We start from the raw sequence: 21,632 nt of genomic DNA on the forward strand, positions 1-21,632 counted from the left end.
TAATCTAAAAATGTACAAGGATTCTTTTCTTTAAATTGAAAGTTACCTGAAAAAACGTGTAATTTATTTTGTAAGAGTTTGATTAGCCATGGAAAGTATGCCATAGAATACACGATTACTTAAAATAGATAATTAAATTAAAAGTCAACGTTGACTAAATATTGTCGACCTATAAGACGGCATTTAAAAATATAAATAACAGAAATCATAAAAAAAAAAAAGAAATAAATGATATATATGATCAAATAAAAAAGTTACTAAAAATAATATAATGTTTAAAGCAAACATGAATTAATATTAAGTTTGATAGATGGTAAAGTATGTAATGCTATTTTTGTAAATTCATCTAGCCAGATCTGTAATGTTTGCCTTACTTCTCTTAAATGAATGTAATTGAATGATAATGTTACTGTACGGAAACGCCCTACTGAATAAGTGACACATAACTAACATTACACATCTGGATAATATTTCTTAAATGCCTGTTATTTGGATTTTGAAATATGGCAAGTAAGATGTGACAACAATATTAAAAACAAAAAAAATTAATTCAGAGGAAATTCAAGGAACAAATAGGACTGTGTTCCACGACTAAGGAGAACGGTACATCTAACTATGGTAATACCATGCATCGATTTTCTTTTTAAATTTATTTGGTTTATCAATATGCTACTAACAGATAAATAAATATGCAAATAATTTATTAAAACGGGTTAGTTATTACGACTTTTAAATAAAAAAAAATCTACAATTTTTTCTATATTTTCTACAATAGAATTAAATTTCTTAAATTATTGTTTATTATAGATTGCAAAGATTGTATTTATCACGAGTAAACGTAATATGATCATTACTAATAATAATTCGAACACTAAAATAAAAAACTGAACTATATTGTTTTTATAAATATATATAAAAAATGAGTATAATAAAGTAAACTAAAGCCTTTATATTATTTTTATAAAAGAATCCCTTTGTATTATTTATTTGAGTGCTCATTTTTATAATAATTTAATAGTTAATATTAAAAAGTTAATAGTGTGTTAATTGTAAAAACGATTCTTATGTTTTTCCAAAAAAAAGGATTAATCCCAAAATTAAAATATTACCATAGCTTAAAAATGTTCAGTATTTTTAATGCTGAATAAAAATTTAAAAATAATATTTTTTAATATAATAGCCTCTATTTTATAAAATATTATTTAATTACAGGTTGCTAAGATATTATTTAGCATAAATGTTTATAATATCATCATTTCTAATAATACTTCACAAACAATATGTATGATTAAACTGAACATTATTTTTTATTAATAAAATATATTAAACCGTACTATCATTAAATTATTTATATCGTTTAATTTATTTTTATAAAATGATTTAAACAAAACAAAAATTACTAGTTTAAGTAATTTTTAGAAAAAAGTAATTATTTAATATCTATAAAATATTGAAACATCGTTAATTTAATAGTAAAAAGAATTATTAATTTCTTCGAAAAGAAAGAAAATTGTCCATAAATAAATTATTATTGTCTATTAAAAGTTTCAGTAGCACAGATTTATTTTAAATGCAGTACAGAATTTTTATTTTTATATATTTTACACATTTAGGGTATTTATCGACCTTAGATCCAAAAACTGTAAAAACGAGATATTTAGAATATGTTATTACAGTAGTAGAGCATATTCGTATCCAAGAAGGATGGAATTCAATGAAACATCTGCAGTTGAATCATGATGAGTACAAGAATGTTACAATAAAAAAAGTATTTGCACAAAAAATAGACAAAATGAATATAACTGACATGTTAAGTATTGTTGTTGGTTTACTTAACTACAAATATACTCAGATATTAAAAAATTATGTTGAAATCGTCACTTTAAGTATAAGAGAATGTGAAAAATATTCAACGGATAATTTATTAAAAGAATTTATTGATTGCACCCGACGCATTGAATATGCAGTGAAAAATTCCAAAATTATGTTTGATAATTTATATCAAGTAATGACGTTTATGAGTTATTTAGATATAAAATGGTTGAATGCGAATATTTCTGGAAACCCATTTGTCAAGGTAGAAGAAATTTATTTTGCCTATAACTATATAAATATAATGGAAATATCAGACCAATCATTTTATATTGATCAGTATGGTAATTATATACCTGAAAATGCGACTTCAGTACTATTAAATATTAAAACATTCGTTGAACATTTATATTTTATGACTGAAAATGGCGAAGAGAATAATTGTATTTTAGCTGAACTTCCAGTACCAATTAACTATAATTTGTTTTTTAAAGAGGAATATTTAAATTTCAAATCACTAAATCCTCATTTAAGTACTTTCGATTTTGTGATAATGATGCTTGATTCATTTTGCAACATCACCATACAAAATGAATACGAAAACCTTGGATTTGAAAAAATACTAAATCCTCTTTTATACAAGTAAATTAATATATATTTAATTTTTACTTTTTAATTTAAGGTTCTACACCTCAGTACACACATTTTTTGTACTTTCAGAAAGAACAATAATATATATCTATATATATTCAAAACGAATTTTATTTAAACCAATATTTTTTTAATTGTCTTATAATACAATTATACCTATTTGTTAATTTAAAATCCGTTAAAATTTTGATTTCTCAAATCGACTATCTGTAAATTATTATTATTTTTTCTTCAAAAATTTACATGTGAGGTAAATGTATTTTTAATGGTAAGAATATTTTACTTCTAAGATAATTTTTTATATATTTTTTTTTAACTGTACAATTTTGAAGGATTATTTTTTAATAAAAAATGTACATCTTGCAGATGTACATCTTTATGTGTACCTCCATTTGATCCTATTTCACAAGAAAAAGGAATAATGTATTTGAATTTTTTACTTAAAGAGGGTAACTGGAAGACTGTGGAAAATTTATATATAAAGCATAATGACCANGAAGACTATGGAAAATTTATATATAAAGCATAATGACCAATTACTTAGTGCAAACCGTGTGCTTAGAGATTATGCAAATAATAACAATTTTCGTCTCAAAATGCAATATTTCACTTTACTATTAAGATGTAGATTTTTTGACTTGTTAAAAAAATTCACTTCACATTTACATGAANATTGTTAAAAAAGTTCACTTCACATTTACATGAAACTGTAAAATTTTGTGCAAGAGATAATTTTTGTACGGAAGTACAAAATAATTCACTTAAATTCACTAATTATGTAAAAAAATTTTTCATGGCTATTAGTAATTCTCAGGTGTTTTTAAATTGTTTAAACACGGCAATGGATAAATTAGAAGAGGCAACAATTTGGCATGGAAATGGATTTTATTATTGTTTATCGGTTATAAGGAACATAGTAGAAAACATACTTGACTTGATTCAAGAAAAAAACCTGTTACAAAATCTATTTGCTAACCCGGAGATTCCATGTTTTAAAGAAGTTGTAGCGAACTATTATGATGACGTGATCTATGTGATATACTCTTTTAAAATAATTATAACAAATGCAAAGCGAATTAATAATAAGCACTGCTTTTATTATGAAAAACCCTATAATTTTAAAAAAGCAGTCTTTAAGAATGATGAAACATCTATTAGTAAAAATAATGACAGTTGTCAACAGGCTTGTGAGGAATTAAATATGTTTTGTGAAGATTTTGTCAATAATGAATATAAAAATCTAGGTTTTGATAAAATATAATAAAAATTTTGTTGTCATTTTTATAATAATTAGTGTTCAATATAATATGTACGAAATAATAAAATTATTTATTAAGATATGCATACAAATAAATTGTGTAATGTTCTAATAAAGATACACTACTCCTATTTATTTAGGAATAGAAGACTTTCAAGGTAAGTCTTCTAAAATATTGGCATTGAATTTTTTATAATTGAATTAATGTAGGTAAATATTCATTCAAATTATTAATGGAATATTTTTTAGAAATCACATATTGTGAGAAATGTTGAACGAAAAAAATTTCTTTTGAAACCTACCTTAGAAAAAAACCCTAAAGTCCCATTGCTAAAAATATTTCTAAATACGCTGCATTATCTGCTACTTATGCCATTCTGTAATTGGTGAAAATTACAGGTTTATGCTTTGAAGTGAAACATTAATAGTCGTTTTTTACAATATCACGTTAAACTATCGGAAAGTTAAAGCTCAGCGGCATATTTAGCGTTATTTTGCAAACTTTATTTTTACAATGTTACGCTAGCGTAAATATTACCGCTAACTTATTGTTAACGGGCACGTTATTCAGTAAGGAATGTAGATCTTCTTCTTTAAGCGATTTGACGACTGGGATCCATAGGAGATCAGAATTAATATTTATTACTCTCGCATTTTCATATTATCGAAATTCTAATTTTATTATTTGATTATATTTTACTTTCAAGTAAAATAAATTACAATTAAAATAATATTAATAAAATGTTTAATCCTAATAAGAGATTTTTATTTAAGATTAATTAAAGACTANAAAATAATATTAATAAAATGTTTAATCCTAATAAGAGATTTTTATTTTAGATTAATTAAAGACTAACTAAAATAAGGATTAAAACCTTTTGCATTCATTTTTAAACAAGGCTGAATTTCAGATTTTGAGGTTGGCTTTGTCTCTCTGAGTCACTCTTTATAATAGTTTTCGATAGATTAGCGGCATATTTTGCGTTTAGTTTCCAACTTTATTTTACAATGTTACGCTAGCGTAAATAATACCGCTAACTTATTGTAATTTGTTAAATGAATTTTAGTGTTCCGACGTTTTTAGAATCGCCTTTTAATTATTGTTGATAAGAAAAAAAATGTATAATTTTTTCTATGTTTTCTACAATAAAATAAATTTCTTAAATTATTGTTTTTAATAGATGGCAAAGGTTGTATTTATCATGAGTAAAAGTAATATGATCATTACTAATAATAAATCGAAAACTAAAATAAAAAACTGAACTATATTGTTTTTATAAATATATATAAAAAATGAGTATAATAAAGTAAACTAAAGCCTTTATATTATTTTTATAAAAAAATCCCTTTGTATTATTTGTTTGAATGCTCATTTTTATAATAATTTAATATTAATAGTTAATATTAAAAAGTTAATAGTTTGTTAATTGTAAAAACAATTCTTTTGTTTTTCCAAAAAAAAGGATTAATCCCAAAATTAATTGAAATGCATTTGCAGAAGGGTCATTCCATGTAAAATCCCCTAATGTGTGTGCTGGTATAGTTCAGAAATTTATATCATAGACTTCTTAAAAGTCATTGACAACAAAAATAATAAATTTTTTTTTTTTTTATTGTTTTTTTACCAGATAGTGCATTTTTTATAATTAAAATCCATATCATATTTGAATCGATTTATAATTTTTTTTGTATCGTTTTACGGTCTTGAACATGCAAGGTTTGCTGAAAATAGCCAACTTTATTATCTCATTACACAAAAGTGACTGAACGAATTTTTTTCAAATTTACATAGTACATTCCTTTAGGCATTTAAAACGTCTGGTGAAAATTTTATGATGGAGAAATAATTTTAACACTACTTATAGAATTTACAAAATTTACAATTAAAATTAAAAATACAAATTAAGAATTTTTCAAATAAATATACGCACAAATATCTTTTTCATCTTCAGATTGAAGATGTAATACCAAGTTCATATTATGAATATGTTGAAACTTTCATGGATTGTCATATTACTTGAAAAACTTGAGGATTTATTCATGTTTGCATTGTTTTGGTGCACAATTTCAGTAAACTATATAGTTTTTCGTCTAATCATTGTTGTTCTTTTATGATCTTCAGTGTGTCCTTTACTGGTACCATTGTGAATAACGAGACTACGTCGAAGCTGACCAGAATGTCTCCGTCTTTCCAATTGGTTTGTTGCAATTTTTCCACAAAATTAGTTGAGTTTTTTACATAGGAAGATGTTTTTCCAGTGTAGGTTTTCAAAATTTGTGCTAAGTGACCTTCCAGGTTATATGGTTAAATTGCAAACATGGATAAATCCTCAAGCTTTTCAAATACCAAGTCCATATATTTAGATCTAATAATTTTTTGTTTTTAATAACTAACCTATTATTGTATAACTTTATATATTATTGTATTTGATAATAATTAGGTATCATGTAAACAGATATAAAACTTATATTTATATATAATATATAAATAGATTTCAATTATAATGTAGAATAAATTATAAGGAAATTTATAATAAAAATTATTCTATAATACACTCAACAATATAACACATTTTTGAAAAAATTACGAATTAAAAATTAGTTGCTTACAATGGTATGTAGTATTTTATTTTCGTATAGAATAAATGCAAAAAATTAAATGTTGAAAATTACGTAGTTTATGACATTTCCATAATATGTAAATGATAAATTTTGAAACTCTATAAGTAGTGTTTCATGTCACATTCAAGAAATAATTGATGCGTTAGATGAAATATTATATACTACACATGATCCGCTAATTAAAAATCACACTAATTCATTAAATTCGGAGATTTTTACAATAGAAATCCTTATTTGTTATAAAGTATATATACTACAGCATAGTAATCGAAGAATCAACAATATCTATTGGATGTAATTAATTTTATGAAGAAAAGTAATGGAGCTTTTCTGAACTTAGCCGTTGCTCCTAGGATTTTTTTATGAGTTCCAATAACTTAATATACTACAGAACGCAGAACAAATACAAGAAATTAAAATTGAGTGTTGAAAATTACGTAGTTTGTGGTTTTGCCATAATACGCAAATTGTAAATTTTGTAAATTCTATAAGTAGTGTTAAAATTATTTCTTCATCAAAAATTTTCACCACAAGTATTAAATGCCTAAAGGAAAGTACTATGTAAATTTGAAAAAAATTCGTTCAGTCACTTTTGTGTAATGAGATGATAAAGTTGGCTATTTTCAGCAAACCTTGCATGTGAAAGACCGTAAAACGATACAAAAAAAATTTAAATCAAAATTTCGATGTTTAAAAAAATTCAAAATTTATAAACTTAAGAATAAAATTGAAGTAATATTTAATATGAGTAAAACAGTGTTAGTTCCACAGTGATAGCTTATTTGGATGTGAAGTTATAGGCTCTAGAACATAGGCTGTTTTTTCATGATTTTAATTATAAAAAATGCATTATCTGGTAAAAAAACAATAAAAAAAAAAAAAAAAATATTATTTTTGTTGTCAATGACTTTTAAGAAGTCTATGATATAAATTTCTGAACTATACCAGCACACACATTAGGTAATTTCACTTGGAATAACCCAGAACTAATTCACAAAAAAAATGTTATAAACATTAATTTATACATAATTTAGGTTTAACACTTCACATCACATATTTTTTCTTCTTTCAAAAAGGACAAAAATATATATCTATATATATTCAAAACGAATTTTATTCAAACCAATATTATTTTAATTTACTTATAATAAAATGATTTATTTTTGTACATTGAAAGTCCGATTTAAAATTAGAATTCTCAAATCTGCTAACTGTAAATTATTACTTTTTGTTCAAAAATTTCACTTTAAATTGTGATATGAATTTCAAATTAGGTATAAAAGTATACCTAAGTGTTATGTATTATGAATATTTAATTTGAGTATTGAAATGTATAGAAAATTTTTTAATTATTTCTATTTAAGGTAATATAATTTTTAAATATAGGTGAAAAGAACGCGCAACACAGAACAATAATTGTTATTTTCTCTGTGTAATGGTAAAAACAGATTTTTAGTAAAGTTTATATCACTCTTCATCTTTTCTCAATATTATCTTAAGTTGAAATTACAAAACTAAATATCTACCAGTTAAGAAAGTCTTCTAAAATATTGGCATTGAGATTTTTATAATTAAATTAATATATTCATTCTAATATCTGTAAGTACGAAAAAGTTAAAAGACCTTATAATGTAGTAATTAAATTTCTCTTCTACTTTACACTTCCTGCCCAATGATAATTCCGATACCTCCAATGCCTAAATATGCTTTGAATTCGCCTGATCGTTACAGAGTGATTGTAGAGCCGCTTGACTATCACTTAAGATAGTTATCTTCCCAAAATTGTATTCCAGTAGGTTCTGAGTTCCTACCAGTATCACCATCACCTCTGCTTGGAAAACAGAGGGTGTTATGCCCAAAGATATACTGGCATTTATTCGAAGCTCAAGACCCTAAATGCGGAGTATCCACCTTTCCTGATTTTTTGGATCCACCTGTATATATTATAAATCCTCCTTTCACAGTCAGGTGGATAGTATTCCATTCTTTACGTGTAGTAATTTCCACTTTATAGGAAATTTTATTTTAAAGAACTGGTTTCATATAATCCAAGGGGTATTTCAAAAAGCCCTGTTCTATCTCTTTTATTATTTTACTGTATTTTGCTATATCGCTCTTTAAAGTCTAAGTACCTAAGTTGTGGAATGTTCCAACATATGTAGGAATATCTCCTACAACATTATCACTGCAAACGCTGGATAGAACTGTGCACATGAATTATGAAACAGCTACTAAACAAGTTGTCTGGCTGGTAACAAATACTTTATATATTAGGCCTTCTCCATCACTAACTACTTTATTTCCTCTCACCTGTTGTCACCGTATATACCCATTATAAGACAATCCGCCTAAGTTCAGTTCAGGACTCCTCATATTTTTTGACCAAATTTTACATTGGTTATCAACCTGACGCAATCTTATTAGTCGCCCCTTACCACTAGCAGAGGGGCCGTGGAATAGAAGTAAAACTAATATTGGAAGTCTAATGTTTATACTTTTCAAAAATATTTTTGCTTATTTGGAACTATTAATAGAGTGGATGGCCGAAAATAGGACTCCATTTAATAATTGGATATTTAGAACATATGGTAAAGAGAATAATATTAAAGTTATTAAATCACCTCCTTATTAGTTTATTTATTATTTTGTATATGTGTATTTTATTTTGTTACATTTTATTTATTATATAAAAATATGTAATAATTAAAAAATGTCCAATTTATCTGACGAATGATTATAATGATTAATATACTTCAATCAATTTTTGAGAAGATGGCGATCACACAACATACATTTTTTTATTAAACTTCGCGACAATATACTATTAAAGTTTGTACTATACAGGGTGATTTTTTTATCATAACTCACTGAATTACTTATAGAATAATAATAATTAAAAAAATTTTTTTTATTACTATCTTTAGTTACACATTATTCTTGAAATATTAACTATGTAATACTTTTTAAGTTCATCCCTTATGCCTGGTAAGGGTGTCAGCTTTGTTTTTTTAAAAGGTAACACATATTTTTAATTTAATAAATTGTTTGAGTTTTTAATTCAATAAAAAATGGCATTTGAATTTTTAATAAAACTTAATTTGTTTATTAGATATAAACATTTAAAGTTTCAATTTTTTGAGTTAATATATAGGTATAATACACAAGGGATTACAAATACAGGTAGCTAATTGGTTTTTTATGATATTGCTATTACAGTAACGCATTGTTTATTATCAATTATGACTATCAATAGATATACTTTTTGTATTGTCAGTTAGTGTATTTATAAACTCACAACAATGTACCTTACTATCATTGATAATAACAATGCTGTGTACCTGCTAATATCGATGTCATAAAAATCCAATTAGCTAGGCCTGTGTTGGGATCCATCATCGGATTCATTTAAATATACAGTAATTGAAAACATAATAAATAATAACGATATAACAAAGCAAACAATTTTATCGAATATAGCCACAATTTTTGATCCCCTTGGTTTGCTCGGACCGGTGTTAGTTGTTGCAAAAATTATCATGCAACGTTTGTGGTGCATTCCTCTCAGTTGGGACGAACCCGTTTCGGCGGAAGTCGCTGTAGAACGGCGTAATTATAGTGCACAATTAACAACATTGAATAAGTTCAGTATTCCAAGATATATCCTATGTGAAAATAAAATCGTTAAATTACAGCTACACGGGTTTGCCGATTCATCTATCAGAACGCATGTGTTTACATTAGAAGTACGGACGAAAACGGTCATCACACGGTGCGTTTACTACAAGCCAAGTCCAAGGTCGCGCCCACAAAAACCATAAATCGCTGCCTCGACTAGAATTGTGCGCAGCCCTATTATTAGCACCAATAGTAAACGGAATAGTGCCGAAGTTGAAATGCAAATTTGAGCGACAATTTTATTGGACCGATTCGAGCGTAGCCCTCGGTTGGATNAGTTGCGTTTAGCCAAGTCCAAGGTCACGCCCATAAAAACGATATATCGCTACCTCGACTAGAATTGTGCGCAGCCTTATTATTAGCACGAATGGTAAACGGAATAGTGCCGAAGTTGAAATGCAAATTTGAGCGACAATTTTATTGGACCGATTCGAGCGTAGCCCTCGGTTGGATTTCATCTCCATCTGCTAAATGGAAAACGTTCGTGGCGCATCGTGTTGGTAAAATACAAGACAAAACGTCCATTAATGATTGGCGTCATGTCCGCTCGGAGAACAATCCTGCTGATTTAATATCACGTGGTTGTACTCCAAACGAATTGCGAATTAACGCGTTGTGGTGGAACGGTCCCAATTGGTTGAAGGAGGAGTACGAGAAATGGCCNCATTGTTTGAAGGAGGAGTACGAGAAATGGCCGAAGTCATGTGTACAATACAATAATACAAACAATATACCAGAAGCCAAAAATACGGGCGAAACAAGAATTACGACTGTCGCATGCGTAGCGTATGATAAATGTTATTCATTGTTATCGTCGTTGTTATTATTTATCATCAGAGTGACGTCGTATTATCTACGCTGTCGGTATGACATGAATCGAGCAGTAGGTGATAAAAATAATGGGCCGTTAACGATAAACGAACTAGATAGGGCAAATACGACAATCATCAAAATAATTCAACGCGCACATTTTCGGCAAGAATTGAGAGAGTTAAAAAGTGCAAATGCGAATGTGTCAAAGAAAAGTAAACTATTGCGTCTTAGTCCATATATTGATGGGGATAATATTATACGCGTCGGAGGACAATTAAAATACGCTATGGCGTTAAATGACAATCAGAGACATCAAATTGTATTGCCGGATTTTTACACAAAATTATTATTCCGTAAAGAACACACGGATTTGATGCACAGTGGACCTCAAGCCTTGGTGGCCTCTATTAGGCAGCGCTACTGGCCCTTAAAAGCGCGAAGTTTGGCTCGTGCTATAGTACACAATTGCGTTAATTGTTTTAAACTGAAACCTCATATAGTACAACCGATCATGGGAAGTCTGCCTGGTTCACGGGTACAGTAAGGAAGAGCATTTGTCATATGTGGTGTAGATTTCGAGGGTCCAGTCATGATAAGAACGAGCTTGCGTCGTAAGGCATCATGTTACAAAGGATACATTAGCATATTTGTATGTTTCGCGACAAAGGCGATACATATCAAACTCGTGAGCGATTTGTCAACGAAGACGTTTTTACAAGCGTTGAACAGATTTTTTGATCGACGTAGCAAAAGTTCAATAATTTACAATGATAACGCCAGAAATTTTGTGGGCATGCGTCGGCATTTAAAGGAGATGTACACACTTTTCCAGTCTCCAGAACATCAGCGATCCGTTTTCTCTCATCTAGCGGAAAAAGGAATTGAGTGGCGATTTATACCACCCCGTGCACCGCATTTCGGTGGGCTTTAGGAGGCTGTGGTCAAAAGCATGAAAAGTTTGTTATATCGCTTTTGGGAGAGGATCGTCTCACGTACGAAGAATTATTAACTGTACTGACCAGAGTGGAAGCTGTACTTAACTCGCGACCAATAACTCCAGTATCTTCTGATCCGGCTGATCTAACTTACCTCACGCTAGGTCATTTTTTAATTGGCGATATGATTGCCATACCGGAAAAAGATGAGACGACCACGCCTATTACTCACTTAAATAGGTGGAAAATAGTCTCCCATTACACCCAAGTACTTTGGAAACGGTGGCATCAAGAGTATTTAACTCAACTACAGGAAAGAACCAAATGGTCCAGCACGAAAGGGCCTAAGTTACAAATTGGAACTTTTGTGTTGGTAAAAGAGACAAATTTGCCACCACTAAAATGGCAAGCTGGGCGTGTAATGGAATTACACTGTGACGATGACAACGTGGCACGATCAGCAAAGGTCCGAACTAACGTCGGCGAGTTTTCACGAGCGGTAAGGTTATTATATCGGTTACCTTTTGAAGGCAACAGTTTGTAGCCAGTTTGTAATTTATTTTAATTTCTTATAATTCGTAGTTATTGTAATATACATATGTGTGTCATATCCTGTGTGAGATTAATTATTAATTTTTCCATAATGATTTGTTTCTACTGATTATTTGTGTGTTAATTTTTTTTTGTATTTATGTATTACTTTTTACGTATTTAGTTGTTGCGAAATTTGTTCTTAGATTATAGTTGTTTTTTGTTATCTCTTTACTTTGAAACAAATATTTCATGGCGGATGGTGTGTTTAAGCCTATACAATAAGTGTAGCTATTGTTGTTTTTTATCTTATCGTTGTTCGGCGACTGCATAGTTGTCCGATTTTAAAATCGACCAATCTACCTTTGTAAAGCGCATCGCTCGCGTACATATAATATACGCATATCTGTTTTTTCGTCTTTTACGTTTTTATTTAAGTTTATCGAAGATCTTTTAGTAGTAAGAGATCGCGCCAAAATAGAGGATAATATCTTCAACTGAATACGAATTGTAATAATTTGACGTATAGTTGAAAAAAGTAGATCAAGTGAAAGCTGAGAAAATAAATGATAGTCACAAAAAAAAAAAAAATATAATTTACTAATTGTAATATGAATAAGAAATTTCTTATTATTATATTGGATTTCTTACGAGGGGCGACTATAGTATGGGGTCGTTGATATTCGTTGAAGTTATTGAATCGAAATGAGATAGAAATCCAATGAGTTGTAAATTTTTTTTTTTATTTATAAAGAATTAAGAAAAAAATTCCTTCACGCAGCATTCTAGTACGGGCCACGACTAGTCGTCCTACGGTCTAGCTGCCTCGTACGAAACAAATATAATATGTGATTGATACTTAATAATTTAGTGTTGTAATTTTTACGGAAAACTTATAAAGTAATTATTACTTTAATGGTAAACTTGGTCTAGATTATAAGTGCTCGGTGACCTAGTGGGAAGGGTTGTCTCTATGACGCATAGGGTCGCAGGTTCTAATTCCGTAACGTGCCTCTTTTTTTCGCACGATTTCCAATACATTTTCTATAATCGGCCGTCAATTCCGATGACCGAATTAAGATTATTATTTATTAATACAAGTAAAATAAAAAATAATTTAAAACAATAAATATATTTTTATTAAATCTTATTAAAAATCTATTATCTTTATTAAAGAAATTTGAGCTTAAATGTTACAAAGTAAATAATTAAATGTGTTTATCTACTTGTTTACACAAAATTACTAATTTAATTTAATAAAACGTATTAAACACAAAACAAATAATAAATTACATGTTATTAACAAAAAATAATACACAGTAAACAATCTGAACATAAAATGTCACTTAACATACATTAATGAGTCTTAACACTTATTATCATATTTTTTCACTTCACAATAATATAATAATTTACAACAAATTAACCATTAAAATTATTTGATAAGTCAATTGTATAAAAAATTTATAAGTTTCACGAGAACACAAATTATATATATTATTATAATGCACTTATTAACTTTATTTTGAGATTTAAACATTGATTCGAGCTTTGATAACTAGTCTGTTCCAATGTTTAATATGAACAAGACCGAATGTCGAAAAAATCCTTTCTATACAGCCAGTTGACGATTCTTTGGCTGTAAAAAGCTGTGTTATTAAGTCTAAAATTTTATGGCTAATTTTATTTTCTAAAGTCAGACACCATGAAAGAGGCTTGACAGTAACAACAATATTTTCTTTAAAATAATTTAAAAGTCTTTTAATGAAAATCCATGACCTTGAAAGGTGATTATTTTTGGATGATAAATATTGTTATAATTCTAAGTTTCATCCAGTTGATCTTCAATCAAACCATCATTCAAATAGTTAGGATCAAGTATGTAAGCTAAAAAATGGTAATAAGTCAAAGATATTTTAAACGGTTCATGAATAATTCAAACAAACTTTTTATAGTTATCAAGTTTGAGGGTATTATATATTTGTTTGCACATATTAGTACAAAGTTTAAATAATGAATAAAATAATGAAAAACTTAGTATTACACCTGTAAAAATATTTCGATAAGAATTATATCTATTTTTCATAAATTTGCAAAACAAAAAAGGCGGTGATCGTTTTATCCCTCATTAATTTCCTAAAATATAATCTAGAAATGTACAAGGATTCTTTTCTTTCAATTGAAAGTTAACTGAAAAAACGTGTAGTTTCTTTTGTAAGAGTTTGATTAGCCATGGAAAGTATGTCATAGAATACACGATTACCTAAAATAGATAATTAAATTAAAAGCCAACGTTGACTAAATATTGTCGACCTATAATACGGAATTTAAAAATATAAATAACAGAAATCATAAAAAAAAAAAAAAAAAGAAATGAATGATATATATGATCTAATAAAAAAGTTACTACAAATAATATAATGTTTAAAGCAAACATGAATTAATATTAAGTTTGATAGATGGTAAAGTATGTAATGCTATTTGTGTAAATTCATCTAGTCAGATCTGTTATGTTTGCCTTACTTCTCTAAAATATTGTTAAAATACAGGTTGTTCAAGTACTATTCAGAATAAACATTTATAATATCATCATTTCTAAAAATACTTTTCAAATAATATATATGATTAAACAGAACAGTATTATTTATTAATAAAATATAATAAAGAGTACTATCATTAAATGATTTATATCGTTCAATATATTTTTATAAAATGTTTTCAACAAAAAAAAAATTACTAGTTTAAGTGATTTTTAGAAAGGTAATTATTTAATACCTATAAAATATTGGAACATCGTTAATTTAATAGTAAAAAGAATTATTAATTTCTTCGGAAAGATTATTATTGTCTATTAAAAGTTTCAGTAGCACAGAATTATTTTAAATGCAGTACAGAATTTTTATTTTTATATATTTTACACATTTAGAATATTTATCGACCTTAGATCCAAAAACTGTAAAAGCGAGATATTTAGAATATGTTATTACAGTATTAGAGCATATTCGTATCCAAGAAGGATGGAATTCAATGAAAAATCTGCAGTTGAATCAAGATGAGTACAAGAATCTTACAATAGGAAAAGTATTTGCACGAAAAATTGACAAAAATAATATAACTGACATGTTAAGTATTGTTGTTCGTTTACTTAACTACAAATATACTCAGATATTAAAAAATTATGTTGAAATCGTCACTTTAAGTATAAGAGAATGTGAAAAATATTCAACAGATAATTTATTAAAAGAATTTATTAATTGCACCCGACGCATTGAATATGCAGTNAGAATTTATTAATTGCAACCGACGCATTGAATATGCAGTGAAAAACTCCACGATTATGTTTCATAATTTATATAAAGTAATGACGTTTATGAGTTATTTAGATATAAAATTGTTGAATGCGAATATTTCTGGAAACCCATTTGTCAAGGTAGAAGAAATTTATTTTGCCTATAACAATATAAATATAATGAAAATATCTGACCAATCATTTTATATTGATCAGAATGGTAATTATATACCTGAAAATGCGACTACAGTACTCTTAAATATTAAAACATTCGTTGTACAATTATATTATATGACTGAAAATGGCGAAGAGAATAATTGTATTTTAGCTGTACTCCCTGTACCAATTAACTATAATTTGATTTTTAAAGAGGAATATTTAAATTTCAAATCAAAAAATCCTCATTTAAGTACTTTCGATTTTGTGATAATGATGCTAGATTCATTTTGCAACATCACCATACAAAATGAATACGAAAAACTTGGATTTGAAAAAATACTAAATCCACTTTTATACAAGTAAATTAATAAATATTTAATTTTTACTTTTTACTTTTTAATTTAAGGTTCTACACCTCATATCACACATTTTTTGTACTTTCAGAAAGAACAATAATATATATCTATATATATACAAAGCGAATTTTATTTAAACCAATATTAGCTTCGATGCGAAGCTGAGAAGGTATTGGTTTTACTAAGATGTGTTTTTTTTTTTTTTTTTTNAAATTTCGGACTTTATCTTATCTTCATGGTGAAAATGGCTACCGAATGCTATTTTTGTGTGAAAATTTTCGATTTTGTATTTTCCATTTTTAACTTTATTATGCTATAACTTTTTGAAAAATGTATGAATCATTACAATTTTTTTATGAGAAGTAGTATTTATATAGATCTTTCATTCGACATACTGTTTTTTTAAATCGGACCATTTCCCTAAATACAGGGGGGATTCAAAACATAAAAATGCATATAGAAAGTAGAACTTTTTCAACGTAACTTTTGAAAGTGTTCCGGAAGGTCTGACACTTTTATATATATCTTAAATTAAAGCTAATGTAATATACTTTATAATGGTAAAAAAAAATTTCGGACTTTATTTTATCTTCATGGTGAAAACAGACATTAAACTTAATAAAAAAAATACGATTTTTGTAAAAAAATTCTTTTTTATATTTTTAACTTTATAATGCTATAACTTCTCGAAAGATGTATGGATCAATATAATTCTTTTTTTTGTAGATGCATGATGTCTTTACCTATCATTTGGTATATTTTTTTTATAAATCTGACTTTTGACCTGCCTACAGGGGGGGATTCAAAATGACAACTTTTTCACAAAAAATTGACTTTTTCAACTTAAATTTTGAAAGTGTTCCGGAAAGTCTGACACTTTTATATATATATTAAACTAAAGCTAATGTAATTTACTTTATTATGCGAAAAAAAAATTTCGAACTTTATTTTATCATCACGGTGAAAATGGCTACCGAATGCTATTATTGTGTGAAAATTCTCGATTTTATTTTTTAAATTTTTAACTTTATAATGCTATGACATATTGAAAAGTGTATTGATCAATACAATTTTTTTATGAGAAATAATATTTTTTAATAATCTCTTTTTCATTCTACATACTTTATCTTAATTAGGATAATAATAATGAACTAGCAGATAATGTAGCTTTTGGAATAGTCCACCAATTTTTTAAAATTAAACACTATCTAAAGATTTGCATCGAAGCGTTTTTTTTTGATAGTGATTTTAATCACTGTCAGATATCATTATACTTAATCCATCTATACCACGTCACCACTGTGCCGCGACCCCCCTGTGCTGGGTTTTTTTTTAATTGACTTATAATACAATTATACATTTTTGTTAATTTAAAATCCGATAAAAAATTTGATTTCTCAAATCTGCTATCTGTAAATTACTAATTTTTCTTCAAAAATTTTCATGTGAGGTAAATGTATTTTTAATGGTAAGAATATTTTACTTCTAAGATAATTTTATACATTTTTTTTTTTTAACTGTACAATTTTGAAGGATTATTTTTTAATAAAAAATGTACATCTTGCAGATGTACATATTTATGTGTACCTCCATTTGATCCTATTTCACAAGAAAAAGGAATAATGTATTTGAATTTTTTACTTAAAGAGGGTAACTGGAAGACTATGGAAAATTTATATATAAAGCATAATGACCAATTACTTAGTGCAAACCGTGTGCTTAGAGATTATGCAAATAATAACAATTTTCGTCTCAAAATGCAATATTTCACTTTACTATTAAGATGTAGATTTTTTGACTTGTTAAAAAAATTCACTTCACATTTACATGAAACTGTAAAATTTTGTGCAAGAGATAATTTTTGTACGGAAGTACAAAATTATCCACTTAAATTCATTGATTGTATAAAAAATTTTTTCATGGCTATTAGTAATTCTCAGGTGTTTTTAAATTGTTTAAACACGGCAATGGATAAATTAGAAGAGGCAACAATTTGGCATGGAAATGGATTGTATTATTGTTTATCTGTTATAAAGGACATAGTAAAAAACATATTAAACTTGATTCAAGAAAAAAACCTTTTACAAAATATATTTGCTTACCCGGAGATTCCATGTTTTAAAGAAGTTGTAGCGAACTATTATGATAAAGCGATGTATGTGATATCCTCTCTTAAAATAATGATAACAAATGGAAAGCGAATTAATAATAAGCACTGCTTTTATAATGAAAAACCCTATAATTTTAAAAAAGCAGTCTTAAAGAATGATGAAACATCTATTAGTAAAAATAATGACAGTTGTCAACAGTCATGTGAGGAATTAAATATGTTTTGTGTAGATTTTGTCATTAATGAATATAAAAATCTAGGGTTTGATAAAATTTAATAAAAATTTTGTTGTCATTTTTATAATAATTAGTGTTCAATATAATATGTACGAAATAATAAAATTATCTTTTAAGATATGCATACAAATAAATTGTGTAATGTTCTAATAAAGATACACTACACCTATTTATTTAGGAATAGAAGACTTTCAAGATAAGTCTTCTAAAATAGTGGCATTGAATTTTTTATAATTGAATTAATGTAGGTAAATATTCATTCAAATTACTAAAAGTACCACAAATTTAAAAGACATTATAAAGTAATAATTAAATTTGATTGCTGTTCAAGTAGATAATTATGTTTGTATTAAGGGATTTAATAGCCATCATATCAGGATTATATTATAAGGGGAGGGGTGATGACGACTAAGTCAGCTTTAAACGTATTAAACAAAGCCCAATTTATGGAATATTTTTTAGAAATCACATATTGTGAGAAATGTTGAACGAAAAAAATTTCTTTTGAAACCTGCCTTAGAAAAAAACCCTAAACGCCCATTGCTAAAAATATTTCTAAATACGCTGCATTATCTGCTACTTATGCCATTCTGTAATTGGTGAAAATTACAGGTTTATGTTTTGAAGCGAAACATTAGTAGTCGCTGTTTACAATATCACGTTAAACTATCGGAAAGTTAAAGCTCAGCGGCATATTTAGCGTTATTTTGCAAACTTTATTTTTACAATGTTACGCTAGCGTAAATATTACCGCTAACTTATTGTTAACGGGCACGTTATTCAGTAAGGAATGTAGATCTTCTTCTTTAAGCGATTTGACGACTGGGATCCATAGGAGATCAGAATTAATATTTATTACTCTCGCATTTTCATATTATCGAAATTCTAATTTTATTATTTGATTATATTTTACTTTCAAGTAAAATAAATTACAATTAAAATAATATTAATAAAATGTTTAATCCTAATAAGACNAAATTACAATTAAAATAATATTAATAAAATGTTTAATCTTAATAAGACATTTTTATTTAAGATTAATAAAAGACTAATTAAAATAAGGATTATAACCTTTTGTATTCAATTTTAAACAAGGCTGAATTTCAGTTTTGATGTGGGTTTGCTAGATGAATTTTAATGTTCCGACGTTTTTAGAGTCGCCTTTTAATTATTGTTGATAAGAAAAAAATTGTACAATTTTTTCTATATTTTTTATAATAGAAATAAATTTACTAATAATAAATCGAAAACTAAAATAAAAAACTGAACTATATTGTGTTTATAAATATATATAAAAAAAGTTAATAGTTTGTTAATTGTAAAAACAATTCTTATGTTTCCCAAAAAAAGGATTAATCCCAAAATTAATTAAAATGCATTTGCAGAAGGGTCATTCCATGTAAAATCACCTAATGTGTGTCCAGGTATAGTTCAGAAATTTATGAAATTTATATCATAGACTTCTTAAAAGTCATTGACAACAAAAATAATAATTTTATTTTTTTTTATTGTTTTTTACCAGATAGTGCATTTTTTATAATTAAAAATATGAAAAAACAACCTATGTCCTAGAGCCTATAACTTCACATCCAAATAAGCTATGACTGTGGAACACTGTTTTACTCATATTAAATAGTACTTCAATTTTATTCTTAAGTTTTTAAATTTTTTTGAACATCGAAATTTTGATTTAAATTTTGCAGTATTTTAATAACAAAATGTGAAGGTCAAAAAATTTTTAATTAAAATTTTTTTTTTTAGAAACTTTTGGTAATGGTTTTTTAATCCATATCATATTTGAATCGATTTATAATTTTTTTTGTATCGTTTTACGGTCTTGAACATGCAAGGTTTTATGAAAATAGCCAACTTTATCATCTCATTACACAAAAGTGACTGAACGAAATTTTTTCAAATTTACATAGTACTTTCTTTTAGGCATTTAAAACTTCTGGTGAAAATTTTTGATGGAGAAATAATTTTAACACTACTTATAGAATTTACAAAATTTACATTTGCGTATTATGGAAAATCCACAAACTACGTAATTTTCAACACTCAAATTTAATTTCTTGTATTTATTCTGCGTTCTGTAGTATAATAAGTTATTGGAACTCATAAAAAAATCCTAGGAGCAACGGCTAAGTTCGGAAAAGCTCCATTACTTTTTTTCATAAAGTTAATTACATCCAATAGATATTTTTGATTCTTCAACTACGTTTTGACAAATTAAGAATTTTTCAAATAAATATACGCACAAATATCTTTTTCATCTTCAAATTTTATTGTTATAGGCTTACCGCTAAGTGTACAAGATAAACTGGATAAGGAGGATATAACAAGTACAGATTTATTAATGAATAAAATAAGAATGTATGATTCAGAAAAAAACCAATATAAAAAAGATGATAAGATGAAATCTAATTACAATAATAATAATGTAATTATAAAGGGAAAGAGTAATGTTGACAANCAATAATAATAATGTAATTATGAAGGGAAAGAGTAATGTTGACAAGAAGTATAATGTATCACCAAAAGGATTTTCTGAAAAAAAGCATTGCTATATGTGTGAGGCTCTAAATAAACCTAATCGTTATCATCCACTTCAACTTTGTTGGAACAAGCTACAATATTTGGAAAAAAAAATGTTAATGTATCCGAAGTCAATCAAAGTGAAATTGATGAACTATTGGACATTGAACTAGAGAACCAAAAAAACTAAATCGCCCGGAAAAATGTACATCACTTATAACATTAAACGTATTAATTAATAAATCAAAAAAGTAAAAGGTATCTATGATAGTGGTTCAAATATTACATTTGTTAATCACAAGATTATAAACCAATTAAAAGCAACATTTTTTGAAAATCATAGTTTGTTTAAAACAATAAGTGGAGTAAATTTCACCAATAGCCGGGCACGTTTACATTTAAAAATTAATAAAATTGAAAAAGTTTTAGATGTATATGTTATAAAAAACAATAATTTTTCATATGATTTATTACTTGGTCTAGATGCTATTAAAATATTTAAATTGTCACAAGATGAAAATTTAAATATTTTTCAAAAAATAAATGAAAAATAAAGTTCATAAATTGACAATTCATAAATTGTCAAAAAAAACAAAAGAATGAACTACAATTAAATTTGAATGAATATATTGATGTTAGTATTTTTGAAA

At 26.7% G+C, this 21,632-nt stretch overlaps 1 protein-coding gene across 1 annotated transcript; it reads left to right on the forward strand.

Annotated features, from left to right (window-relative positions):
* The first annotated feature begins 478 nt into the window (after nt 1-478).
* Nucleotides 479-18,572, forward strand: LOC126908291 (uncharacterized). Its single transcript, XM_050690205.1, has 4 exons — nt 479-510; nt 557-618; nt 1,614-2,454; nt 17,669-18,572. Exons 1-4 carry the CDS (start codon nt 479-481, stop codon nt 18,486-18,488), a joined length of 1,755 nt encoding a protein of 584 aa, XP_050546162.1. The 3' UTR covers nt 18,489-18,572.
* Nucleotides 18,573-21,632: the final 3,060 nt, after the last annotated feature.

The sequence above is a fragment of the Daktulosphaira vitifoliae genome, unplaced genomic scaffold (genome assembly GCF_025091365.1).
Source record: "Daktulosphaira vitifoliae isolate Bord-2020 unplaced genomic scaffold, ASM2509136v1 Scaffold_5, whole genome shotgun sequence".
NCBI classification, from domain to species: domain Eukaryota; kingdom Metazoa; phylum Arthropoda; class Insecta; order Hemiptera; family Phylloxeridae; genus Daktulosphaira; species Daktulosphaira vitifoliae.

Coding starts and splice junctions, on each gene's coding strand:
- LOC126908291 (XM_050690205.1), top strand. CDS start 479: ATGCCTGTTATTTGGATTTTGAAATATGGCAA. Junction 511..556: donor TGGATTTTGAAATATGGCAA/GTAAGATGTGAC, acceptor ATTAATTCAGAG/GAAATTCAAGGAACAAATAG. Junction 619..1,613: donor GAACGGTACATCTAACTATG/GTAATACCATGC, acceptor TTACACATTTAG/GGTATTTATCGACCTTAGAT.